Consider the following 26,708-nt stretch of genomic DNA (forward strand, 5'->3'; position numbering starts at 1 on the left):
CAGACTCGTTGGGCCGGTAGGGCCTATTACCACACTGTAAACAAAACTTTTAAAAATTTTTAAAATTTTTAAAATTTATTTTAAAAAAATAATTAAATTTCATTTCTTTTCAAACTTTCCTTTTGTATTTGTTCACTGAATAAGAGAACGGGAGGTCTAGATTACTTTTTTTTACTCCATGTGATTATATATATTAACTGTTATGATTGCTATCCTGATCTCTTTACACCATATGTATAATTACTAATGTTATATAGATATTATTTTGTACTAATTTGAAAATTAATAAAAAGATTGAAAAAGAAAAGTGCTGCTTTGCAAAAATAAAATGACAAATTACTCAATACCTACATATAATAGCTTTAAGAACTATATTCACAAGGCATTTGTAAAGGTGTTGGGAAACAGCATTCATGGATTTCTTGGGAAAAGTTCATTGTGCAATTGCTTCATTCTATTTTTAAAAAGGGTTATTTTTCACTTAATTCACAGAAATATAAGTGTCCAGTAGTAATAGAGTTCTGTAACTATGATCCTATAGTTAGATTTTCACACATATATTCTCTTTGAGCAGTAACTTTGCATTAACCATACTGAGTTTTTGATTAGATCATGAAGCAAAAGGACATTAACAGTGAAAGACAGAAACATTCATATAAGGGACAGCCATTTGTTGTGATTTTTGTGAAACTATATTGGCTGGATTAATTATTTGTCTGAATTAAAAACTGGAACACAATTTGTAAATTGAAAACGGGTAAGTATGTACTCTAAAAAATAATTCGGCTCAGCTGATAACTTTCTCAATGAGAATGGAGATTCTCAGCAAGTTATGCAGCATTTTGTGGAGAAAGAAACAAGTTAACAATTCATGTTGATGACCCTTTTATGCAGCACCAGTCACATAAATAGAGTGGCTAAAAGAGCAGACAACAGGCTGTGCATCCTGTGGTGAATAATTCACCTCCTGACCCCACTCCCCCCCACCCAAAGCCTTTCCACCATCTTCAAAGCAAAAGTCAGGCATGTGATGGAATTCTCCCATTTGCCTTGATGAATGTATTTCCAACAATGTTTAAGAAGTTCAGCACCATAAAAGACAAAGCAGCCTGTTTGAGCTGTACCCTTACGATGATCTAAACATTCATTCCCTCCACCAGAACACCATGGCTGCAGTGCATATAGTCTACAAAATGTATTTCAGTTGCTCACCTGGACTACTCTATAACAGCCTCTCCACACCAAGAATAGCAAGGGCAGCAGGTGTATGAGAACATCATCAGCTACAGATTTCACTCCAATTTACACGTCATCCAGAGTTTGAAATTTATCACCATTCTTTCATCATCATTGGGTTTACCCAACAACACTTAGGAGAACACCTTCGCTAGGACTATAGCAATTCAACAGAGCCTTATCAAGGGTAATTAGAAATCTTCCAGCAGATTGTTTGTAGCTTCACATCCAAATTTCTTTTGTTTGAAGGACTATGCACATGTATTTACATTTGCCTGCTTTTGTTTGGGGGTTGATGAGGAGGTAGGGAAGAAGATGGGGAATATGTGCATGGGTGTCCATGACCTCAGGTTAAATATATTTTATTTCAGATAATTATTAAGGGGCCAGTGACTTTGCTTACTACCATGCCTTATCCCTTCCTTTGCCCCTGCTGGCCAGACAATTGCAGCATGGTTAACACTAACATGAGATAACAATGATGTTGAAATCATGCTTCAATACATGTCTCCTGATGAATACAAGAGAGCGGATTACTTATTGGCAGATATTAATTAGTTGTTCAGTGACTTAAACTAATTAATATTCTGTCATATTCCCAATTAACTCACATGCCATGGTCACTGAATGATTCAAATTTCCATTTGTTCTCTTATTAATTGTTTCTTTATTTTCAACTAAAATAACTTCTTACCAATCATTAAAGGAAAACACAGATTATAAGGCAAGGATGGGTCTTGCAACTTATCATCCATTTTGTTTTTATTTCAATTGTCAGCAAGTTGGCTGTTAAATTTTTTAGTTGAAAACCATCCAACTAAATGAGCTTGTTAATAGTTTTCTTTAAACTTATAGGCAGCATTGATGGAAAATAATACTGTTAGGTTCAATGAATTTTGATTAAATATTTCTGTTGCTGTTTAATTGTAAACTGAAATGAGAACCAATTTCATTTTTCTCAATTACAGTTTACTGAATGAATTTAAAAAAAATAAAAGTATCTAAAGCACATACACAGAGATGAATGCCAGAATTGTCTGCTTATAGATAATTATGGGTTATGAACATCAACACACTAATTAAATAGATAAATGCGCACCTGTCTTCATTCTGTCGGACAGCATTTCCACATGAGCAAACTTCTCTCTGTAGATAGTTTTGTAGCCTCCAATAAAGGATAAGTAAGACTTGGGAGTCACATAGGTCTGTCGCCTGAATCGTTCAAAGTATTCAACACATTTCTCTGCTACGGTATCTTGAAATGTCCCCATAGTATTCACAATACTTTGTTTAACTTGTGCTGTACACTCAATTTTATATGAAGCTAAGAAATGCTGAGCAACTGCAATAAGAGCATCTTTGGGCCAACGCTGAAACCAGTCCATTGTGCAACCAGAAATCAGGCCTGGAAATTTCAATGAACGAGTACGGAACTTCTCTCCAACAGGAGAAAAGCAAAGAACCACATGTAGATTACTACGCACTCTTGAAAGGAAGTAATCATAGAGATTTTCAGCAGTTGGTGGTCGCCTCGGATACTCCTTTTTCATTACGGGGATTAAGTCTTGGGTAATTTCGTCAATTTCATCTCGAGCAAAGAGGTTTGAGACTTCACCTGAGGCTAGAACATTGTTCATGTATTCCAAGAAGGACTCATCTTTTATTTCATTGTCTGTAAATATAAATGCCATACCCAAACCTTTTTGTCCAGCTATACGGTATAAAATCTTCAGATCATCCATTAGATTGCTTGTATTGTATGTTCTAAAACAAAAATATAATTATGTGATGATATTCTGCATGGATTATAGTGCCTTTACCATAAAATTGTCCCATGGTACTTTAGAAAGCTGAATAGAAAACAGATGTTACATCAGGGAGAGGTTTCAATAGATGATTGAAAGCTTTGTCAAAGTTTTAAGATAATTTTTAAAGAAGGAGAGATAGGCAAAGGAACTTATAGATAGAAGTGCAAAGAACAAGAACCAGGCAACAAGGGTCTAGGTATTTACTTTGCATTCATCTAACATGATCAAGCATGGATGGTATAGGATGGGAAAAAGAAGCTACAGAGCAATGGTTTATAGAGAATAAAGAGTAACATTTAAGGTATTGGCACAGTTGTGGGGAATTAGAGAAGCTGTGACAGGTTGGGCTTGTTTTGTGGAGACAACTAACCCCTGTCTTACTTTTTTTTTAAAAGTTTCTTTTGTAATTTTGATCAATATTAAGGTTGGTACAGTGGCATGGGTTTGATCCTCACCTCCGGTACTCTCTGTGTAGAGGTTGCATGTTCTTTGCATCAGTTTTCCCTAAGTGCTCTAATTTCTTCCCACATCCCAAAGATATGCTGGCTGGTAGATTAATTACCCCCACTTGTAGCTGGGTGATAGGAGAATCAGCATGTAGTTGATGAGCATGGGGGAGAGAATAGGTTACAAGTGGGGCAATAAAATAGATTGTTCAGAGAGCTAGCATTGACGTGATGGGTCAAGTGGCCTCCTTCTATGTTAGAGGAAAATATGAAAACATGAAAAAGTATGATAATATTCCTCATTTCCAATTTAATAACAAATGGTCTCAGCATCAATATATCTCAACTGTTTGATGGATGAAATTTAATATGGCTATATCACTTTCTCAATTTTAAACAAAATAAATTAACTTTAAAAGAGACATAATACATTCTCCAATGTATATGTAGTCAGTTGCATATATTCTGAATACTGCAAGATTCACATATGCAGCTACTTCACCAAAAGTGAATTAATAAACATAAAGTCGTAATATGGAACAGGAATAATAAAAAATACTGCTAAACACATTTACCTTGAGAGTATAATCTGAAAGCTTTGATATCCTGCAATATATGATGCCAGTCTAGTAAGACTCTGTTTTCCAGATCCACCAACTCCTACCAGCAAAGCATTTCCTTGTGGAGTTCGAATGATACGGGATATCTTTATCAAATGTATCATGGCGTCCTTTTGGCAACAAATGATTGCATTTTAAAACCAGAGTAAAGTCAGTTTACTGCACGTTCCCAAACACTGATCTAGTAGTGCATGATACTAATACTTCAGGATTTTAGTTGACAATTAAAAACTTTTTACAGCAAGTTAACATGTGAGTGCCACAATGATACAATAATGACTTACAACTCAAATCAAAACTGTAAATCCTAGATATCTGGAAAGACTGGTCACTGAAAATGTACCTGAAGCAGACGGTTCTTAATTTGCTATCAGTTTAACAACTACTTAGTCTAGGACATTGAGAGATTAAAATTTAATGGAGCCAATAAACTTTCACAGTGATTACAAAGATAGAAATATTCCCATGTAAAAAGAAATACTGGTATCTCAGTCTCTAGTCCTTGATCATATCAATTATCTCCATTTACATTACTAAAGGCAAAACAATTGATCCTGGAAGCACCAGACAATGCCAAAGAGGAATTCTACTCCTGATGAAATACTTACAGTCCACCTCCTGACCAAAATTTTAGAACATGGTCTTGTCATAATTAATACCCTGTTTCGTCAGAGGGACAAGTACAGGGCCTCACGGCCACACCATCAGTCCAGGCAATGGCCCCTGTTAGGTAGTCAATGTCTTCGCTGGGGGGAGGCATGGCCCCATGGGGGGAGCTGGTTGAGTGGTGTCGCAACAACAACCTACCACTCAATGTCAGCATGACCAAGGAATTGATTGTGGACTTCAGGAAAGGGAGTCAGGAGAACACACACCAGTCCTCATTGAGGGGTCAGTGGTGGAAAGGGTGAGCAGCTTTAAGTTCCTGGACATCAACATCTCAGAGGCCCAACACATTGATGCAATCATGAAGAAGGCATGCCAGCAGCTCTACATGTACAGTGGAGAGCATTCTGACTGGTTGCATCACAGCCTAGTATGGAGGATCTAATGCACGGAGTCACAAGAGGCTGCAGAGGGTTGTACACTCAGCCAGCTCTATCACGGGCACAACCTTCCCCACCATCAAGGACATCTTCAAGAGGCGGTACCTCAAGTAGGCGGCATTCATCATTAAGGACCCTTACCATCTGGGACATGCCCTCTTCTCGTTACTACCGTCAGGGAGGAGGTACAGGAGCCTGAAGACTCACATTCAACAATTCAGGAGCAGCTTCTTCCCTTCCATCATCAGATTTATGAGCAGTCCATGAACCCATGAACACTACCTCATTGTTCCTTTTATTCTTGCACTAGTTTTTGTACTATTTATTTATTTTGTAATTTATAGTCCTTTATGTCTTTGTATTGTACCACTGCCGCAAAGCAACAAATTTCATGTCATATAAGACAGTGATAATAAACCTGATTCTGATTCTGATTCTGATTCCATGACAATGCCTGGACCAAAATCCACCAAGTCTGCTCTGTCATATCCTTCAAACTGACCCCTAAATGATGAAGGCAGTAGACACATTGCCAGAGGAGAAATAAAGAATTCAAAGATGTCCTGAGGAAAACACTATTTGGTCAAAGTTTCACTGTCAACCTGATGATTTCCAACCAACAGGAGCCATAGAGTGTCCATAGTGTCTGGACTGGCTGAAGTTCACCATAATTAGCACCCTTTGAAGAGATTCTTGACTTTACCACCAGAAAATACAAAGACAGGCTTGTTGAGAATAGCCAGAAGGTGATAAATTGTAAATGCAAGGCATTCTTGGACTGGAAGCACAATCACAGCACAAGGGGAGAAAACAGACCTATGCTCAGCTGAAGCCCTGGATTGAACAAAAACTTGGTAAGCTAAAAAAAGCAAATGATGAATGATACGGGCAGCAGGCACATGGGAACACCAATCTGAATTTCACATCGTCCTGAGTTGGAAGTCAATCACCATTCCTTCATCATTGCTTAGCCTAAATCCTGCAACTTCTTACCCAATAGCACTGGAGGAGCACCTTTACCAAAAGGACTGCAGCATTTCAGGAAGTTAGCTCATCACCTTCTCAAGGGTGACTAGCTCAATAAAATTGCATCAGTCAGGATATGTAGACTTCTTTGACATCACAAAAACCTTTGATTATGCCAACATAGCAGGCATATTGTGGATCTTTCCCAAACTTGGCAATCTCAAAGTTCAACACCATCTCCTGTCTGCTCCATGATGACATACAAGCCATGATCCTCCATAGATCCACTGTAAACTGTAGACTGTGGTCAAACAAAGTTATTTCATTGCATTAACCCTCTTCCCATTGTTCTTGCTGTAATACTCCAAAGCCTTTTCGTTAAATTGAAGCAAATCTGCAGGATTGAATTTCTCCAACAGTTGCAGATGGAGGATGTGCAAAAAGTGGAGGGAGCACACAAGAACCCAATCAACCTATCTGCCCTTCCTGCAGCAGAAACTATGCATCCTATATAGGACTGATATATCAGTCACCTCAGAATCCACAGAACTATAGAGGAAACAAGTCATCCTCGACCCACCCAAAACTGCCCAAAATATAATCCAGAACTTTCAGGGATTAACATTTAGTGAAAGCTTTTTTCTTTACCAGTGACTTTGAGGATATAAGCATTTCCAAGTAAAGATGTAAAGATGTAAAAATGTAAAAATGTATTTTGCCTCTAGTTCGTAATTATATCAATCAGCCACAATTGGTATTACCATAGGCAAAATAATTTAAGCTTTTACCTTGAAAAATACCAAATCCATCTTTCCACCTCTAATAGCTTCATTGTACTGCTCCATATACATCTTCAGGCGTTCACTCAACTCATCAAATGATGGAATTGGTTCATAAATCTTAGGAGCTTCCAATTCCGTATCATCTGGTTCGTCTCCAGTGGCCTCTGGAGCATCACGTAGGAAATCAACAAAGTAGGCTCCTTTCTGAATATTTGCTAAAATCGCATCACCATGATCCTCTGAAGCAATCTATATGGAAATAGATTAAATTAGTGATTTGACAACAAGTGCTACCAGACAAATGCTATAAATCTAGCATGGAGATATAGCAAGTAATTAGAAAGGTAAATAGTGTGTTGGCCTTCATTGGAAGGACTGGACTATGAGTAATGTCTTGTTACAATTGTACAGGGTTTTGGTGAGATCACAACTGGAATACTATGTGAAGTTTTGGCCTCAATATCAGGATGCGAGATCTCTCAATGTAAATTCACCGCATTGATTTCATGGAAAAAGGACTTGTCTTATGTGACAAATTTGAGAAGGGTGGGCCCTATTCACCTGGCTGAACTTGTTTTCATACTGAACAACTTTTCCTTCTACTCCATTCACTTCCTCCAGATCAAAGGTGTTGCTCTGGGCACACACATAGGTCCAAGTTATGGCTGTCTTTTTGGGGGATTGTGGATCAGTCTTTGTTTCAGTCCTACCAGGGCCCACTCCCTCAATTCTTTTCCCAGGACATTGATGACTACATTGGTGTTGCTTCCTGCACTCATGCAGAACTGAAAGGTTTCATTAATTTTGCTGTCAATTTCCACCATGCCCTCATGTTACATAGAACATATAACTCAGGAATAAGTCAGGGTTTAGAGCATGGGAATTGGGATGTCATGTTACGACTGTACAAGACATTGGTGAGACTGCACTGGATTTCTGGTTGCCCAGCTATAGGAAGGATGTCATTAAGCTGGAAAGGGTGCAGCAAAGATTCACAAGGATGTTACCGGGACTGGAGGACATAAGTTATGGGAGACTGGATAGGCTGGGACTATTTCCCTGCAGCGTAAAAGGCTGAGGGATGACCTTATAGAGGTATGTAAAATCATGAGGGACATAGATAAAGTGAATGGCCGCAGTTTTTTTCCCAGGGTAGGAGAGTCTAAAACTGGAGGGCATGGATTTAAGGTGAAAGGGGAAAAATTTAAAGGGGACCTGAGGCAAGTTTTTCCACATTGAGTGTGGTGGGTATGTGGAACAAGCAGCCAAAAGAAGTGGTAGAGGTGCCTACAATTACAACATTTAAAAGACATTCAGACAGGTACATGGTTAGGAAAGGTTTGGAGGGAAATGGGCCAAATGCTAGCAAATGGGACTAGCTCAGGAAGGCAAATTGGTCAGCATGGACAAGCTGGGCTGAAGAGCCTGCTTCCATGCTGTATAAGTCTATGACTCCACGACTCTATGACAACAGGATTGCTGTAGTGGGCGATTTTAAGTTCCCTAATATGAACTGGGCCTCCCTTAATGCAATTGGTAAAGATGGGGAAGAATTTGTTAGGTATATCCAGGAGGGTTTCTTGAAACAATATGTAGATAGTCCCAACTACAGACATATTGGGGAATGAGCCTGGCCAGGTGATCGAAATTTCAGTGGGGGAGCATCTTGGGAACAATAATCATAATTCCATAAGTTTTTAAATAGTTATGGATAAGGATAAAACTAGTCCTCAGGTGAAAGTTCTAAATTAGGGGAAGACTAATTACAGCAGTATTAGGAAGGAACTGGGGGAAGTAGATTGGGAGAGGCTGGTTGAGGGTAAATCCACACCTGTCTTGTGGAAGATCTTTAAAGCCAGTTGGTTAGAGTTCAGGACCAGCATGTTTGAAAGATAAGGATGGCAAGATTTGAGAAACTTGGATGACAAGAGATATTGTAAATTCAGTCAAAAAGATAAAAGAAGCTGTAAGGTTTACGAAGCTGAAATCAGACAAGGCCCTTGAGGAACATTAAGGAAGCAGAGAAGAATTTAAACAAAGAATTAGGTGTGGCCAGAGAAAAGGTGCCAAGTATCCCATCAGGATCAGCAAGACCCCAGAAAGCAGAGCTCTTTCCCCCATGGATTTGGCTGCAGAGAGGTTCTGGCTCAAGAGTCAAGAATATGGACAAAGGAATGGATATATGATTGTCAAACCATCAGAATTGTATAGGTGGTTGAGCGATCAAATGCTATGTGAAGTGAATAGATATTGCCTGTTTACCTGGTAACTGCATAAGAGCGTGACAGCGGACAAGTGGTACGTGTAAGAAATGAAAGTCAAAAACAAATCCATAAATGGAGATACAAGAGACTACAGATGCTGGAATCTGGAGCAACACACAAAGCGCTGGAGGAATTCAAAGCGTCAGGCAGCATTTATGAAGGGAAATGGGCAGTCGACATTTTGGGTTGAGACCCTTCATCTGGACTGAAAGAAAGAGGGGAGACAGCCAGTACAAAAAGGTGGAGGGAAGGGGTGGAGCAAGAGCTGGCAGGCGATAGGTGGATCCGGGTGAGGCGGGGTGGTAGGCAGATGGGGGAGGCGGGAGAGTGGGAATGATGTCAGAAGCTGGGTATGAACTGTGAAGGAAAGTTCAGCTACAGAACTGAATGGGAAGAACGAAGAAGCTTCTAGAAGATCAGAAGAAATTGCATTAAAGAAGAATCGTTGAAGACACCATCTCAGAGAAGAGGCAAACCCCCATGTCTGGGAGTCAGGAGAACTGCTTATCATGAAGCTGGGCAGTTCACAAGCATGCAGGTAATATCCCAGCTTAGCAATAAAAAATAAATGTTATCGTGCATAATCAGATTATGTAAGGGTTAATAATGTACTTGGAAACAGAACTCTGTTGATATGATTATTTGCCTGGAAGTGTTGTCACCTGGAGAGAGATGAACAACAGGGAGCTAAAAGGGGCCTTGAAGTATCCTTGGAAAATAGGATTAAGGAGAATCCCAAAGCATCTTATACATACATTAGGAGCCAAAAGGTAGCTGGGGAAAGTCTAGGTCCACTCAAGGACAGTGAATAGAATTTAGACATGGTGGCAGAGGAAATGGGCTAGGTCTGTAATGAGTCCTTCACGTAAGTATTCACCAAGGAGTAGGACATGGATGATAGTGAGATTTGGGAGGTGTGTTGATATTCTAGGGCATGTCGATATTAAGAAGGAGGAGGTATTGTGTGCATTGAGGTGGATAAGTCCCCAGGCCCTAATGGGATGATGCCAGGATACACAGGGAGGCAAGGAAGGAGATTGCTGGGATATTCTGCGTAATAGATCTGAATGAAAATGCAGGTGGTCTGATTAGTAAGTATGTAGAAGACCACAAGAATTGGTGGACTTGTGGATAGTGAGGAAAGTTGTCAAATGATACAGCAGGATATAGATCAGTTCTAAACTTAAGTGGAGAAATGGCAGATGGAGTTTAATTCAGGCAAGTGTGATGTGTTGCATTTTGGGAAGTCAAATGCAAGAAATGTAGTAAATGGCAGGAGCCTTAGGGGCTTGATGTACAGGATGATTTTGTGGTGCAAGCCCATAGCTCCCAAGTAGATAGGATGGTACAGAAGGCATTTGGCATGCTCGCCTTCATATGCAGACAGATGGGATTAGTTTAGATTAGCATCATGGTTGGCATAAACATGGTGGGTCTGAGGGCCTGTCCCTGTGCTGTACTGTTCAATGCTCCAAGTTCTATGACTCTATTCCATTCCCAGTTCCTCCATCTCTGTCACATTTGCTCTGATAATGAGACTTTACATACAAGTGCCTCTAAAATGTCTTCTTTCCTTCTGAACCACAGCTTTCCCTCTACCATTGTTAAGAAAGCCATTGACTGCATCTCAACCCTTCCCTCCAGGACGGAACAAGGATAGATTCATCTGGAGGCACAAGAGACTGCAGATGCTTGAATCTGGAGCAACAAACAATGTGCTGGAGGAACTCAACAGGTCGAGCAGCATCTGTGGGGGGAAAGGAATTGTTGATGTTTCGGGTCAAAACCCTGCATGAGGACAGGAGTTCTCCTGATCCTCACCTTCCACCCCACCAGCCTCTGCATCCAACAGATCATTCTCTGCAATTTCTGCCACCTTCAAAAATATTCCACTAGCAGACACATCTTCCCCTCTCCTCTCCTTTCAGCATTTTGCAGGGACCATTCCCTTTGTGATTCCCTAGTCCACTCTTCCGTTCCAACCAACTAACCCCCTTCTTACAACCTTTCCCTTGCAACCACTTGTCCTTTCACGTCTTCCCTTCCCACCATCCAGGAACCCAAAAAGTCTTTCTAGATGCAGCAACGATACTCTTGTACTTCTTCATAGTGTACTGCTTTTGATATCCACAATATGGTCTCTACATTGGAAACACCAAATGCAGGTTGGGTGACAGCTTTGCAGAACAACTGCGTTCAGCCTGCAGGGGTGACCCTAAGCTTCCCATTGCCCACCACTTTAATTTTCCATCCCACTCCCACTCAGACCTATCAATCCATGGCCTCCTATACTGTCACAGTGAGGTCCATTGGAAGCTTGAGGAACAGCACCTCATTTTCCATCTGGGCACATTGCAGCTCTCCGGACTCAAGTTTGAATCCTACAATTTCATTTTATGGTCTGAATCAGTCATCCATCTGCTCAGCTTGTTTTTTTTTTCCCCATCCTTTTTATTTCCCTTCCTTTTTTTTCCCTGGGAGTGGAGGACATGCCCAACCTGACGTGCTGGGCATATTCTCCTGCACTGCATTTCACAACTCCCACATTCTTTGGATTCTTTTCTCTATGTTCTTACCCTCTAACTGCTTCCAACCTAATGGCTTCAACATTGATTTCTCTAATTTCTGTTAACCCCACCCCTTCTTTTTCTCCCCCCCCCCACTCTTTTGTCTTCCCTTATTCCTGTAGCTCCCTTCCCCCACCTTGATGACCTGCCAGATCCTCTCCTCCCCTCCTCCAACCTTTATTCTGTGGTCCATTGCCTTCTCCTATCAGATTCCTTCTTCTTCAGCCCTTTGCCTCTTCTACCTATCACCTCTCAGCTTATTGCATCTTTCCCCCCCCTCCCTCACCCACCTACCTTCCCCCTCTCACCTGGACTCACCTATCACCTGAACTCACCTCTCCTCTGCCTGCGTGTGCTCCTCCCCCTTCCCCCACCTTCTTATTTTGGCTTCTGCCCTCTTCCTTTCCAGTCCTGATGAAAGGTCTCGGCGCGAAATGTTGACTGTTTATTTCCCTCCATAGATGCTGCCTGACCTGCTGAGTTCCTCCAGCACTTTTTGTTCCAGCATCTGCAGAATTCCTTGTGTCCCCTTTCACTCATTGACTAGGTAACCAAGTTTACAGTTTATCCCCCTGGCCACCCTGGCTTTCCCCTCTCAAAGACTTCCCCTCCCCCACTCTCCCTGCAGCTTTTAATGCATTTTTTGAGTCCTTTTCAGTTCTGGTGAAGGTTCTCCAAGCTGAAACATTAACTCTGTTTCTCTTCTCACAGACACGGCCTAACCCGCTGAGTATTTTCTGGTTTTACCCTATACTCATTGGAGTTCAAAAGAATGGGTGAATCATTGAAAATGTAACAATCTACCTGATGAATGAATGCTGGGAGAGGCTGTTTCCTCAAGATGGAGAGTTTAGAATTAGGGGCCAGTTTTAAAATGAGGAATGGTATTTAGGATTGAGATGAGAAATTTCTTCATTCAGATCATGATTGTTTAGAATTGTTTACTTCAGAGGGTAGTGAATGTTCTTTGTTTTGTATCTTCAAGGATGAGATCAAGAGAATTTTTGATACAGACACTGTGAAATTCTAGTGTGCCCTAATCAGCGAGCTAAATGGGCAAAGTAGCACAGTTGTTTTGGTTGTTGACCCTCGGCTGAAATGTTTAGTTGTACCTAAGGCCTTAGGCACATCTGACCAGGTAATGCACAAACAGGGACGTGGAATGAAAGGGGTGAGGCACTAGATGCTGCCTGACCTGCTGAGTTCTTCCAGCATTTTGTATGTTGCTTCAAATGGAGCATTAGAGGGATGGAAAATCATTGTTTATTCAGGGCTCACAACAACAAAAAATTTCCTTCGAAGTGGCACCAATTCACACTCAATCCCACTTCCATTCTGATCTGTCTATCTGTGGCCTTCTCTATTACCATAGTGAGGCCCAACATAAACTAGAAGAACAACATCTCTTCTTCCATTTTGGCACTTTGAAACCTTAAGGAATGAACATTGAATTTCTGGCTTCAGGTAAACTGCTCTTTTATTGTTTTCTATTATCCTGCTCATGTTCTTTTCTCACCCATTTTCATCAAAATACCTCGCTAATGATCAGTACTCATGCTCCTGTCACTTGATCTGTTTTGACTTATCTACATATGGTCTTTTGTCTTGGACCCTCCTCCCCCACTCTGCATTGAAACTGTAAAACCTCCACTCTTCCACAGTCCTATTGAAGGATCATTGACCTGAAATGTTAACCAGTTCCTCTTTCCACAGATGCTGTTTGACAGGTTAAGTTCTTCCAGTGTTTCTGTTTTTCTATGAACAATAAATATCATGAATGTGTTCATATATTATGTTTATCTCCACAAAGTCCCTTTTTAGGGTTGGAAGAAAAAAATATATTGCCTAACCTTTTTTACTGTGGCATCAAACCAATCTTTGTCCTGTTGGTTGGTAAATCGATCTGCAATAACACGAGTACATTCATGCTTAAAGAGTGATACCAAAACATCTGGAGACTGGCAAACTTCAGATATGACATTGAGGATTCCTTGCCAAATACGGCTGAGATCACGAAGGTTGAAAATATAATGAAATTTGGCTGGAGTGGGAAGCATCTGTAAAACAAAAAATGTGAAGAAAGTAGACTAAAAGATCACATTAAAAAATGACACAAATTGAGAAGGCACAATAAATGAACTCTATTCTGTTTCTTGATCAAAAATCCACTAACTTACAACTGCCCCATCTTAGTTGACTTTTAACCTAGCCACTACAGGTCTCTCCCAGTTAGCAACCATTCACTTAATTAATCTTTGCGACAACAAAGGTTGAATTTAATTTGTCACTTAACTAAAAGTTTCAACAAAAAGGAGGGAGTTTGGATACAAACAAGTGAAGATCACTAATTTTTAACTGTCTTTTAATCAGATTAGTGGGAAAGAGTCTATAAAGTAAACAACCTATTTAAAATGAAAAACAAAACTCAATTGAACAATAGCACTTTTCCATCTCACAACAAACGCCTACAATCCAATGATATGAGCATTGAATTTTCCAGTTTCTGGTAACCCACTCCCCCTGTGCTCTTTTCCCACTCCCACCAGTCCACTCAGTTTCTCTCTCGTTCACCTCATTCTTGAGAGAACAGTTCTGGGTTACCTTCATAGACCACTGCAGTCCTTTGGTGAAGAAACTCCCACTGTGGCAGTTAGGCTCAGATTTCCAGGATTCTAACTCACTGATGAAGAAGGATCAGCAGTATATTTCCAAGTCGCTATGGTCTTTGACTTACTGAAGAACTTGCAGGTGGTGGTGTTGCCACGTTCCTGCAGTCATTGTCTTTCTTATGGTAAAGAGAAGTACCATCAAAGAAGCCTTGGTGAATAACTGCACTTTAGGGATGGTACAACACACACAAAATGCTGGAGGGACTCAGTAGGTCAGGCAGCATCTATGGAGGGAAATAAACTGTTGATGTTTCAGGTTGAGACCCTTCTTCAGGACTGGAAAGGAAGTGGGCAGAAAAGAGAAGGATTGGGGGGGGGGAAGAGGGGAAGGGTTACTAGAAGTTAGAGAAATAGGTGTTGAGGCTGTCAGTCTCCAACCAAGGCGGAATATGAGGTGTTGGTTCCTCCAACCTGCGTCTGGCCTCAACGTAGCAGTAGAGGAAGCCATGGATAGACGTGTCATTATGGGAGTGTAGGATGTGGAATTGAAGTGGCTGGCCACCGGGAGATCCTTGCTTTTGCAGCGGACGGGGAAAAGGTGCCCGACGAAGCAGTCACCCAATCTGCGTTGGATCTCACTGATGTAGAGGAGGCCGCACCAGGAGCAACAGATGCAAACAATGACACACTCAGATTCACAGTTGAAGCGCTGCCTTACCTGGAAGGACTGTATGGGGCCCTGAATGGTGGTGGGAAGAGGTGTAGGTACAGGTGTAGCACTTAGTGCGGTTGCAGGGATACGTGCTGGGAGGGTCATCTGCAGGGAGGGATGAGTGGACAAGGGAGTCGCAGAGAGAGTGATCCCTACTGAAAGCAGAGAGAGAGGGGGGGAGGGGAAGGTGTGCCTGGTGATGGGATCCCGTTGGAGGTGGCGGAAGTTGCAGAGAATGATGTGTTGGATGCAGAGGGTCGTGGGGTCTTAGCTGAGGACAAGGAGAACCCTGTCCCTATTATGTTGTGGGGGGGGATGGGGTGAGGGCAGATGTATGAGAAATGGAGGAGATGCAGGTGAGGGCTGTGTTGATGGTGGTGGAAGGGAAGCCCCGTTTACTGAAATAAGAGGACATCTCTGATGTCCTGGAAATAGTGGAAATGTTAGAGATGGTACACTGCATTGTGGGAATATTTTAACCAGAAGTTCAGAAATAGGTTAACAAAGTGGTCCAACACCATTTTTTCATGGATTGTGAATAGTGTTGGCCTTCTGGTGATGCCCTCACCCTATTAAATTAATGAAAAAAGATCAACTTTATGCAGATTTATGCCTTCACATATATGGCATCCATTTCAACCTACACTAGCTACTTAGTGAACAAAAATGCATGTCACAGGTCTGATTTTACAGTCAGACCTTTCTCTCTTCACTCCTAATTCCCTGCCTTAAAGTCATCAAACCACTTAAAACTTGATAGCCACCATTCTACAAGATGTTGGCATATACCATACCTTAATCTTGGTAGCCTGCCACAATTTGCGAGTGGTTGATACTAAAGCTGAGGCTAGTTTGCAAACCTCTTCAGGAAAACCACGCTGCTCACAGAAATAGCCACTTGCAATAGTTCTGAAGATCTTGTCAATGGATGCATTTGATGGTAATGTACAATTATAAATTGTGAATTGTCTTTTGAGACGTTGAGGGATGTCATTTCTGCCACCACCAGGATGAATCATAGCAGCTACAAACTGTACGTCAACAATGCTGGTGAACTCTCCAGGCTTTTCTAGATTGTAGAAACCCTTCTGTTCCATTAGCTGTCGGACAATCTCATTGGTTATCTGTTTAATGAAAAGAGAGTTACATTAAACAAGTTAAAGCACAAATTATATCACAAAGTGCATAAAGGCTGTTTTATTGAAAAATGCTTCAACAACTGAACTAAAGAACACATTTACCTGATCACCCCATTCATTAATCACAGGCATGTTAATGTCATCAACAAACACAGTCATCTTTTTGCCACTGGGTGGGCCATATGTACTGCCCATGCGTTTATCCACATAACTTTCAACAGTCCTTTGGAACATATTTGGCAAAGTGGCAGAGGAGAAGTTCAGACTTTTGGTTGCATGGACTTCAGGATTATACTTGCTCATGTAGCCCTGAAAATTGATATCCAATATGTAAATTAATGTCTCAAGTAAAATCCACAAAAATAACATTCATCAAAACATATACTAAGAAATCCTAGTGGGACCGGATGGGTGCAGCAGCTGGACCTCAATGTTTTGAGAGTAAGTGACCAGGAATTACACAGTTTGGAGGATTGAATCAGAAGATCTACAGCCATAGGCCCAATTGGACTATTGCTGTGGCCAGAGATGAATGGCCATCTGGGCTCAGAATATGTGAGGCAGAGGAGGATGGATCAAGGCCAGCGATTGAGAAGCCAGGGGCTGGGAACATTAGGGACCGTCAACTCTGCATGCAAGGGTGAGGATATCAGTTAACCAGGATCTGGGACTAGTATTTTCGCTGTGGTGAATAGTAAAGTCAGGGCAGCAGATCATAGACCCAGGGTGTGGCCAGTGATTGGGGCATGATAGGTCATCACTGTGATATGGGCTTGGATGTGGGACCAAGCATGAAAGTAGGGAATGCACTGTGCCAATAAGATAATGCTGTACTTTGAGTGGCCAATGATGAGCATCTCTAGGATAACACCATCCAGGTGCCACCATTATGTTCAAAAGGAGAAATATTCAAGGAATGGCATCATACTACATGCACCTGATACGAAAATTGCATCAGTCTCACAAGTGTGACTGATGCCAGGAAGTGGCCAACTGAATTTCCAGAGTGACACATAACAACGCTGAAATAGTTATTCCAAAATAAATGGGTTTCAGCTGCATAGTGCTGATAAATCAGTATCACAACATTTCAAAGCATGTCTGCAATTTTTAAGATTATGCCTCCTGCTAGTCAACTCTTTAACAAGGAGAAGCAATTTCTCTTTACACCATCTGGTTTTATTAATACTGTGAAAATTTTGATCAAATCACTCTCACCCTTCTAAATTCTAACCATAGTTTTTTTTTGTGATGTTCCCTCCTTGGAGTCCAGTCAATTAAGTCAACAATGAACCCTCACCTATATCCTTCTTAAGGTGTAGTCTCCATGCTGTTCACAGTAATCCAGGAATGGTTTAACCAGGACTATGTATAGCTGTAACACCCTATATGTTTTTTTTACTTCTAGTTGCTATCCATGACAAGTTAAATATCTATACACATGGATCCCAAATTCTCTTTGGAGCTGCACTGTTTTGTATTTTTCACCATCTTGGAAATAATTTGTTTCATTCTATTTAGATACAAACTGATCACTGTATGGTCCAGGACTGATATTCATTTGCCAGTTTTTCTTATTTGCTTATTAAAATCTCTTTGTAAGTTAATGTTTTAAAGTCCTGTAATTTAGGAAGTTAAGGAGTAATTTGACTGGTTTCCAAAATATCAAGCTCACATAGACTACAAACAAAAAACAATTAAACTGTTGTTACATCATTGACTAAGGAATAGTGTAATTGATGGCCAGGTCACCAGGTCAATGCTCTTGCTTTTACATTAACCCAAGATCAGAAGAGGCCTTTTTAATTTATCAAGGATAGCAGTTCCAACAGTGTTTTACTGAGGAAGTGGAATACTGCATTCATTACTCAGTGCTCCACCAATACGGCACTGAAGAATCAGCCTGGATAATATATTCAAGTCACAGAGTGGGACTTGAACCCATCAACTTCAGAGACTAGTGTGGTAACACTGAGTCAGGTTGACACCTAATTAACTACAAACTGGAATAAGTAAACTAGTAGACAATCCTGGACAATGACGAATAAACAAATGGAATTTTGGTGTGCTTGATTTTTTTCCCAACCCCACCCACTTCCTGGGCTAAGCAAGACAGAGTGCAGAGCACACTTAGAGTGCAATCTATGTGATGTGAATTGAGTATTTCTGGATTTCTCAATTTTGCCCGGATGTTCCTCAGCTATAGTTTCACAAATACATTGGCAAGGTCAGAAACAGAGATCAACAGCAGTTGCTTCCCAGCACTTATATTGTGGAATAGTCTTACAGAATTTTAATGCTATATAGTTTCTCTCTAAGACCAAAGGCTTCAAAATATCCAGATGTTGATAGATACAAGAACCTGTAAAATTATTCAACACTATACAGTATTGTGGATAGCAAGGAAAGTTGTCCAAGGCCATAGTAGGATATAGATCAGATGGAAAGTTGTGTGGAGCATTGGCAGATGGAATTTAATCCCCACAAATGTGAGGTGATGCATTTTGGGAAGTCAAATAGGGGTAGGACATATACAGTAAATGATAGGGCACTAAGGAATGTTGATGAACAGAGGGACCTTGGGGTTCAAGTCCATCATTCCCTGAAGGTAGCAACATAGATAAACAGGGTGGTGAACTAGGCATAAGGCTTGCTTGCCCATAGAACTGGGCATAGAATATAAAAGTTGGGAGGTTACGTTGCTACCGGTTAGACTGCACTTGGAGCATTGTGTTTATCTCTGATCAGCAAAATATAAGAAGGATGTGGTTGCATTGGAGAGAGAAGTTCAGCAGGATGCTGCCTGAGTTGGAGGACTGTACTTATGGAGAGAGATTGGATAGACTGGGTTTGCTTCCCCTGGAGTGAAGGAGGCTAAAAGGTGACCTGACAAGAGGTATATAAAACTGTAACAGGCATAGGTAGATGGATGATCAGTATCTTTTTTTTCCCCATGATGGGCATACCTAAAACAAGAGGGCATAGGTTTAAGGTGAGAAGAAGGAGTTTTAAAGGGAATCTGAGGGGAAAGAATTTTTTACACAGAGAATGATTGATATCTGGAACGCCCTGCCAGAGGAGGTGGTGGGATCAGATTCAACCACCACTTTTAAAGACATTTAGACAGCACTTGAATAGGCAAGGCATGGAAGGATAGGACCTAATGTGGGCAAATGGGATTTGTGTAGATGGACAAAAAAGTTGGGATGGATGTGGTAGGCTGAATGGCCCATTTCTATGCTGTATAAATTTATGACTCTATAACTCTGTAACATAGTCTAAGAGTATAAACTGTATCTCTGCTAGGGTAGTTGCTAAATATTATGACACTCAATCCAAGGGAAATGAATGCAACCTACCAAGATATTATTTGAAAACTAAAATCTAGTGAGCTTAAACGTATTTCCTATTAGTTACACTTGTTGTATTAATTCTGTACACATTAGGTTAAATAAACCTATTCCATTGTCAGATATTAACTTCTTTTTATAGCATTTAACTAATGTTTTATTATTCTTAGTTTTATTTAAATTTTAAGATTCAATATCATACCTTTATCATAACAGTCTTGGCTGTTCCCTGTTCACCAATGAGCATTACAGCTTTTTCCTGTTTCATCACTGTGTGCATGAGAAAGTCTGTGCAGATATTGTCCACATTTGGTACAAGAATTGATAAATAGTCTGGGACTGAGTCTGATGGATATATATATTCAGGCACCTGAAATTGGGAATTTAAGGAGTTCATTCATCTTTAGTTCCATTTACAAAGCACATATATGTTAAATGTCAGCTCTTTCCTGAATTTTGAATTGCAAATTTGAATCAGCAAGTTTTAATGAAACTATAAAAATACATCTCTATCTCTGCTTTGGATCAACTATAAGATTCAATTTGAAGCCAATTAGGTCAGACTTCCATCTCTCAGATAGTAAGGCAACCAAGAATACCTGTACATGTCAAGTTTCACAATCTGTAGCACTGACTTATACTTTAAAGATATCAACCTAATTTTCTTCACAATTATATTCAGCAAAATCCTTGATAAAGGTAAACTAAAAGAAGCAGCTTCACATTAAAGGGCACCATGCAACAGAAACAGTATGAAAATCTGACATTGCAGTAGTTTCAAAAGGGAATGTTTTTGGCATTTACATCCCACTATGCAACAGCTTTTATGACAGCATTATTGGGACATAAATCTGCAACTCAGAATTCATTATAAGCACAATTAATTTATTCTTACTGTCAAAAACCTTCAAACCCGGTGGCGTTAAATACCAGAGACACAAGAGATACTGCAGATGCTGGAAATCTGGAGCAACACACAGAAAATGCCGGAGGAACTTAGCAGACCAGGCAGCATCCATGGAGGGAAATCAACGGTCGACGTTTCGGGCCCAGACCCTTCATCAGAACACTGATGAATTACCATGTTAAATACCATGTTGCTATATGACTATCTTATCATGCATATGTTTGTATGTAATTGTATGAACATAATTTTATTTTTGATTATTTTGCAAATTACAGATTTCTTGGAAAGTTAAGAGATTTTTATTTTATCCAGATGATAAAGCAGTGGTATCACAAATTGAATCATGCAGACTGTGCCTCCATCTGATCCATACTACTGTTATCCATTTAAAATGACATGCTTCTGGAGAAGAATCCAAAGACTTCTAATTTGACATCCAAAGATGTATCTTCTGTCAGATAATTACAGAGCACTTTTGTAAATAAAGAATATAAGTAATGTGCGGATGTTAAGCAAAATTGGAGAAAAAGGCAAACTGTATAGAATATCTGATAAAATAGATTGAATTCTAAAGAAAATGTTACCACAGAAGGGGACAGGGGAATGTTTATGGATGTTATTTAAAAGGACTTCTGGAAAGCAGCACTTCACAGAATCCTTCATAAACTACTTTGTGCCCAGGTTGCTATACATCGATTGTAGTAAGAAAGTAACAGAACATTTAACAAGGACATATAATTTTTCCTGGTGTCAGTTTCAAGTGACCATAGCTTACTCTTGCTTAATGATGTCCATTGTGTTTCTTCCCCAGGTGCATTTCCTGAAAAGTTTATAAAAACATTATATTCAGCTTGGCTACAAATATTCCTCTTCCATATATTGAGTGGATAGGAAGTTATGTTCTGTTGATGCATCAGCCTATTGATCAATAACACTAGCAAGAGATTCCTTATTTTTTTTATATGCCAAAATACTGACCCTCTTTGACCAATGCTCCCAGTGACCATCGGCACTAACAACAAATTCAAAGATTGTTTCTTCTCCTTCAGTCACTGGAAGCTGCAGTGGTGCAGTATGATTCCGCAAAAAGCTTTCCATTTTAGCCCTGTCATCCAATTCCAGAAGTGCTCCAATTGACCACATGACAGCAAAAATGAATAACCGAGCTACTTGCTCTGGGCTAGGTTGCTTGTCTTCAATTCCTGGCAATAGGCCCTAAAAGAAGTTGATTTGTATGGTTTACTTGGCTTGAAATATTTAATGTGACAAATAAATATTCTTGCTTTATTTCACTATTCCATTACCTGCAGAAGGTCAATTGCTTGTTTAATGTACATACACTCCAGAATTTGCATTTTTGGTAATACAGCAGTGTAGACAAAACTGATTAAATCCTTGAAAAGACCAAAAGGAACATTATAAAATATAATTAGAAGTGTATCAGCTGCTGTGAGGAAAATGTACTACGAACTCAAATTCACATTATTAATCATTTTCAGCAAAAACTATTTGAATTTTTATTACACATTATTACAAAATTAAAGTTAGATGTTAGAGAGCAGAACTTAAAACCCTAAGAGAACCTTTATATTACAGACCACACACTTCTACCACAGCTAGAGTACACCATTATGCAGAAGTCCAATTGTTTACAAAAATAAACATTTGAAACAAATTGCTGAAAATCCATTACCAAAAATTGGAGCCAATCACATCAGTAATTAAAAATGGTACAGTTTTAATTGTTGTGAAATATCAGTAAGGCTAAATATAAACAAAGATAAAACTATGAATACCTGGAAAACGTTATCAAAACAGTTCCAAAGTTGTTCAGATAGTGCTGCGGGCAATTTCTGAAGCCATGCTTTGAGTACAGGTCTCCAGTCTAGGACCGAAGAACTCATAAACACCATGCCATTTCGGGATACAGTGGCTGGGGATGCGTTGTCAATGTTATGGGGTTCGAAAACAATCTTACAGTTTGGTGCCATTGGGATGCGATCACCATTCGCTAGTGTAAGAGTTTTGTTATCATCTAAAACAGAGTTAAGATTCTCAATCCAAATGGCATCTACAGGTCCATCCAGTACAATCCAAATGTGTTCTCCCTGCAAGACAAGTATGTAATATAATTTAACAGCTGAAATTTTATCAGCGCTAAAGAAAAATGTTTGCAAATATACATCTATCTTCATAGGTATCAATAAAAATCTTGTCACTATTAATGCTAAATTTTCAAAACTCTTCCCATGATTTCTTTGGTTTCGTTATTTTGGTTATACACCCATATTTTGTTAGAAATGTAATTTCTTTGCCTAACCTAATAAAAAACCTGGAGCTAATTTTTAAGCAAATCCTTCAACAGATATGCATAAAATAAATGATTCCTATTTGAACGCTATAACATATGAGGGTACACTCTGTGAATGCTAGCTCAATAAGCATATGTTTTTCACTTTCATGTACACAAAATTAATTGCACTAGAATAGAATCATTAAGGTACCTTCTTTGCTTTCAATGTTTTCCTCCACAGAGTAGAAAAAACACCATCTGTCCAATCATTTGTTGCAACATCCAAGGTACCAAACATTTGGGAGGCTGTTATTGCCTTTGGATTCATTCGCATTTCTTTGTGTGGTGCTCCACAGTCTGTCATAGCTTTCATCAAGGTATTGATACACTTTGTCTTCCCAGCACCGCTAGGACCAAGAGTCATCATACCTAACAGTTTGTTTTGCAAAAACATCATGTATTACACGAGAGACAACATCACTCTTAACTGAGTTCTATATCTTTAAGCATAGTTAATATTTTAGGTCAATGACCTTTCACAGACGAGTTTCTGGCAGTTTCTGTTTTTATTTCAGATTTCCAACATCTGCAGTATTTTGCTTTTGGACAGTTACCTATCAATATATTTGAAGCACTTATTAGAAGAATGATAAATGTAAAGTAAATTTGATGATAATTTTGTCCATTAAATTTTCTAAAATAACTGCTGAAGATTTATCCATTCATTGTAATTTTAGTCCATCTTTTAATAAAATGACCCATTACCATGTCGAACTCTTTGAGTTTCATAGAGTTGAATCAGCTTCAGGATCCAAGGTGGATGGTAGATAATTCCAGCTTCTGTGGTTTGTTTCTCAATGGCAGCTTCCAGCTCAGGGTAGCCAGCTTTATCCAAGGTAATCCCAGGAAACAGATCATTAATTAAACTCATGAACAGAGGCTCATCTTCATCTACCTAAAACAGAGTAAGTATTCCATAACGCTTACATGTTTTCACCTTGTAATCTGTTCTTTCAGAGTTGCAATGCATGAAGAGAAACTTGGATGGACAGATTCCCAAAGCAGAGAGTTTGACCATTATTTACTAATCATGTAAAGTAGCCACAATGGAACAAGCAATATAATCACAAAGGAGAGATTTTCAATTCATTATTGCCCAGTTTGCACTTGGACTCCAGAGGAAACAAAACTATACACAAATATCTGTGTTAACACACCACTCTGATGATCCAATGCAGCTAATAAATGAATAGGGCACCTCATACAAATGTGCAAAAAGATGCCCAGAAAAGCATCTTTGTAGATGTATGCAGAAATGCATCCAATAGCATTATTTCTATTCATCTGAATATCTCCATTTTTTGTTCACCATCACCAACAATGAATGTAATAGGTCAGAAATTATCCACTCCAACAACACATAAAAATACCATCAACTGTGCTCAGCTTTTTAAGACATATTTCAAATAAGTTTAAAGATTTTCTTTTCATCATAGACAATTTCCAGTGCCAGAAAAATCTACATCCAGAATTCATTGATTTAAGAACCGCAAAGAACTTTTTTTTACATGACCAGCGAATAGGATTTTGAAGACACTGCCTCTTCAGAAATAGATTTATTAGAAATTTTGAAAGGAAATTGAATAAATACTTGAAGGAGAAAAATTTGAATGGATATTGGGAAATAGTGAGAAATTTTAACTTTTTGAATGGCCCAGTTTGGAATAGCCTCCTTCTGTGCTGTATTACTCTAAGTACCTTGATACAGATAAAGGATAGATTAGTATCTTCATCTTTGGTGAAAGAGCATTTTGGAAGTGATCATTTGCAGGTAAAAGTCCTGAGGAGGAAATAGGAAATCACAAAGATGATAGATCAAGATTCACGTGCGAGGTTTGAATTAGGAGTTGCCTTAGGACAGAATACAATGGCCAAATAACATTGAATACATACAATATTGAGGCAGTCTTTAATGGGAGGTGAATAATGCTCATATGTTGATCAGGTCTACATGATGTTATCAATGCAATTACAAATCAATAAATCAGTACAAAAATGTATTTCTTCAAGATGTGACAATACAGTTTCACAGTACATACCAGTTTAGAAAGATTCATGTCACGCAGAACTCTCATGACCACTGTTTTCTCAGGTTCATTTGGGTTTGATCTCTTAACAGCACCCAGAGTTCTCAGCACAGACAAAATGTTACGCAAGCCAAAGTCATAGTGCACCTGCCAACATTAGATAATTAGATAACATTACCATCCAACAAACAATAATAAATGTTAATATGTTGTAGAAGTTAGACCAAAACCAGAATACAAATTACCCAGTTTTGTAGTACCATAACTTTCATTCCCTTCAATATATATGTCGAGCTCACAATTATTTCCACCATGCAATTTCAATATTGGTGGAGAATTAAGTCATATTGAATTAATTTATTAACGCAATCTTCTTACATTTCAACAAGTTTTATAATTTCATCATTGCACATTATTAGAAACAATTTTTTTTACAAGCTGTATGGCCACAGTTTCAGGAACTGTCTACATCTGTGCTCAAATTAGTTGACTGTGCATCACTGGCCCACTACAGAGGCTTCAGCATATATTCTGGGTTGACAATCTAAAGTAGTACCGAGTAAATATTACCAGGGACCGTTTCTTGCAGATGAATTGTTAATTCAAGATGCTACCTGACCTATCAGAGTTTATGTATGATCCCATGACACTATTTTGATGAATGGAAGTTTTCCTCTGTATCCTGGTCAATGGTTATCTCTCAAACAACCTCATTTTCATTATCACCTTTCTTTTTGTGGGACCTTCTTATATGCAGATTGGCCGTGACATTTGCTTTATTACAATTGAGATCAACAAATACATGGCTAGAATGTGCTTTGTGAATGGTGCTTTATTAATGCAAGTTATTTATTTCTTCAATTTTAAAGCCTTGAAAATAAGATCTATTCTGAGCCCTCTTCTCACCTACTCAGTGAGGAAAACCTGCAAGGAATTAAAAGATTAGTGGCCTAAAATTATCTGCCAGTAGCCACTCACACTCTTTGTTGAACTGTGTGAGAAAGACAAGCTTACTTGTTGTGGATCCATCCTTGTCAATTTATGCTCCCAAGCTGGATTGGAACTCAAAGGTGAGGTCTTGCATGGCAGCAAGGTCTTGCATGGCAGCAAGGTCTTGCAACGTTAATGTCATCATGTTGTGGAGGGAACCTACAATGATCCATGGCCAAGAAACAGCTCAAGAAAACTGACATCCTGCTAAGCTATGCTTTCTGGCTCAGTTATAAAATCTGCGAATGTTTTGAATGCCTCTGACATGCCAAAACACTCTAAACCATTCAAGCAGGTGGTAAAAATCTGAAACATTATTAAAAATCAGGATATAAAACACCTAAAGATCTAAAAACAATTAACTAAACTCAATTACTTTAAATCATTTAATACTTACTTTGTTCCTTCACAGCAGTTCCTTTCTATACAAATGAATAAAGGCATTGTTTCTGCAATAGGCTAGATCTGTGGATTGCCTGGGTCTGGATGCTGAGGAATTATTGTACATTTCTGCTTTTGCTGCTGGACTCTATGTGGACTCCAACAATGAAGCAGAGTCAGGAACAGGCCGGGAAGCTTGGGACTTCTATACTTGCACAGATATCTGAGCAATTAAATGGTTAGACTGGGAATTGATCCAACAACCTCCTGCTTCAGAGACAAATGTGTTACAACTGAGCCACAATTGATAAATCAAACTAAATTAATATCTGTCTGACATAGTTGGTGCATGTCTGAATAAACAAAGACATGCTCAAGTTAACTGCTTGTGTTTATTATTGAGGCTTGTTCAAATATAAAAATATTTTAAATTACTCAGATATTATTTGAATTGTGACGTGCAGTATAGATCTTTCTTATTGTATACGGGAAGCACAGAGCTGTC

At 39.3% G+C, this 26,708-nt stretch overlaps 1 protein-coding gene across 1 annotated transcript in view; it reads right to left on the bottom strand.

The window, feature by feature from the left end:
• dnah5l (dynein, axonemal, heavy chain 5 like) overlaps positions 1 to 26,708 on the bottom strand; it is a 233,743-nt gene that overhangs the window by 113,369 nt on the left and 93,666 nt on the right. Inside the window, exons 42-54 of the mRNA XM_052015789.1 lie at positions 24,845 to 24,979; positions 23,511 to 23,700; positions 22,957 to 23,174; positions 22,249 to 22,560; positions 21,757 to 21,846; positions 21,431 to 21,667; positions 19,748 to 19,915; positions 16,298 to 16,504; positions 15,851 to 16,180; positions 13,586 to 13,792; positions 6,923 to 7,153; positions 4,066 to 4,220; positions 2,336 to 3,000 (exon numbers count right to left, since the gene is read on the bottom strand). Of these exons, the coding sequence (XP_051871749.1) occupies positions 2,336 to 3,000; positions 4,066 to 4,220; positions 6,923 to 7,153; positions 13,586 to 13,792; positions 15,851 to 16,180; positions 16,298 to 16,504; positions 19,748 to 19,915; positions 21,431 to 21,667; positions 21,757 to 21,846; positions 22,249 to 22,560; positions 22,957 to 23,174; positions 23,511 to 23,700; positions 24,845 to 24,979 (3,145 nt within the window). The remainder of the gene's footprint in view (positions 1 to 2,335; positions 3,001 to 4,065; positions 4,221 to 6,922; positions 7,154 to 13,585; positions 13,793 to 15,850; positions 16,181 to 16,297; positions 16,505 to 19,747; positions 19,916 to 21,430; positions 21,668 to 21,756; positions 21,847 to 22,248; positions 22,561 to 22,956; positions 23,175 to 23,510; positions 23,701 to 24,844; positions 24,980 to 26,708) is intronic.

This window comes from Pristis pectinata, chromosome 5 (assembly GCF_009764475.1).
Source record: "Pristis pectinata isolate sPriPec2 chromosome 5, sPriPec2.1.pri, whole genome shotgun sequence".
NCBI classification, from domain to species: domain Eukaryota; kingdom Metazoa; phylum Chordata; class Chondrichthyes; order Rhinopristiformes; family Pristidae; genus Pristis; species Pristis pectinata.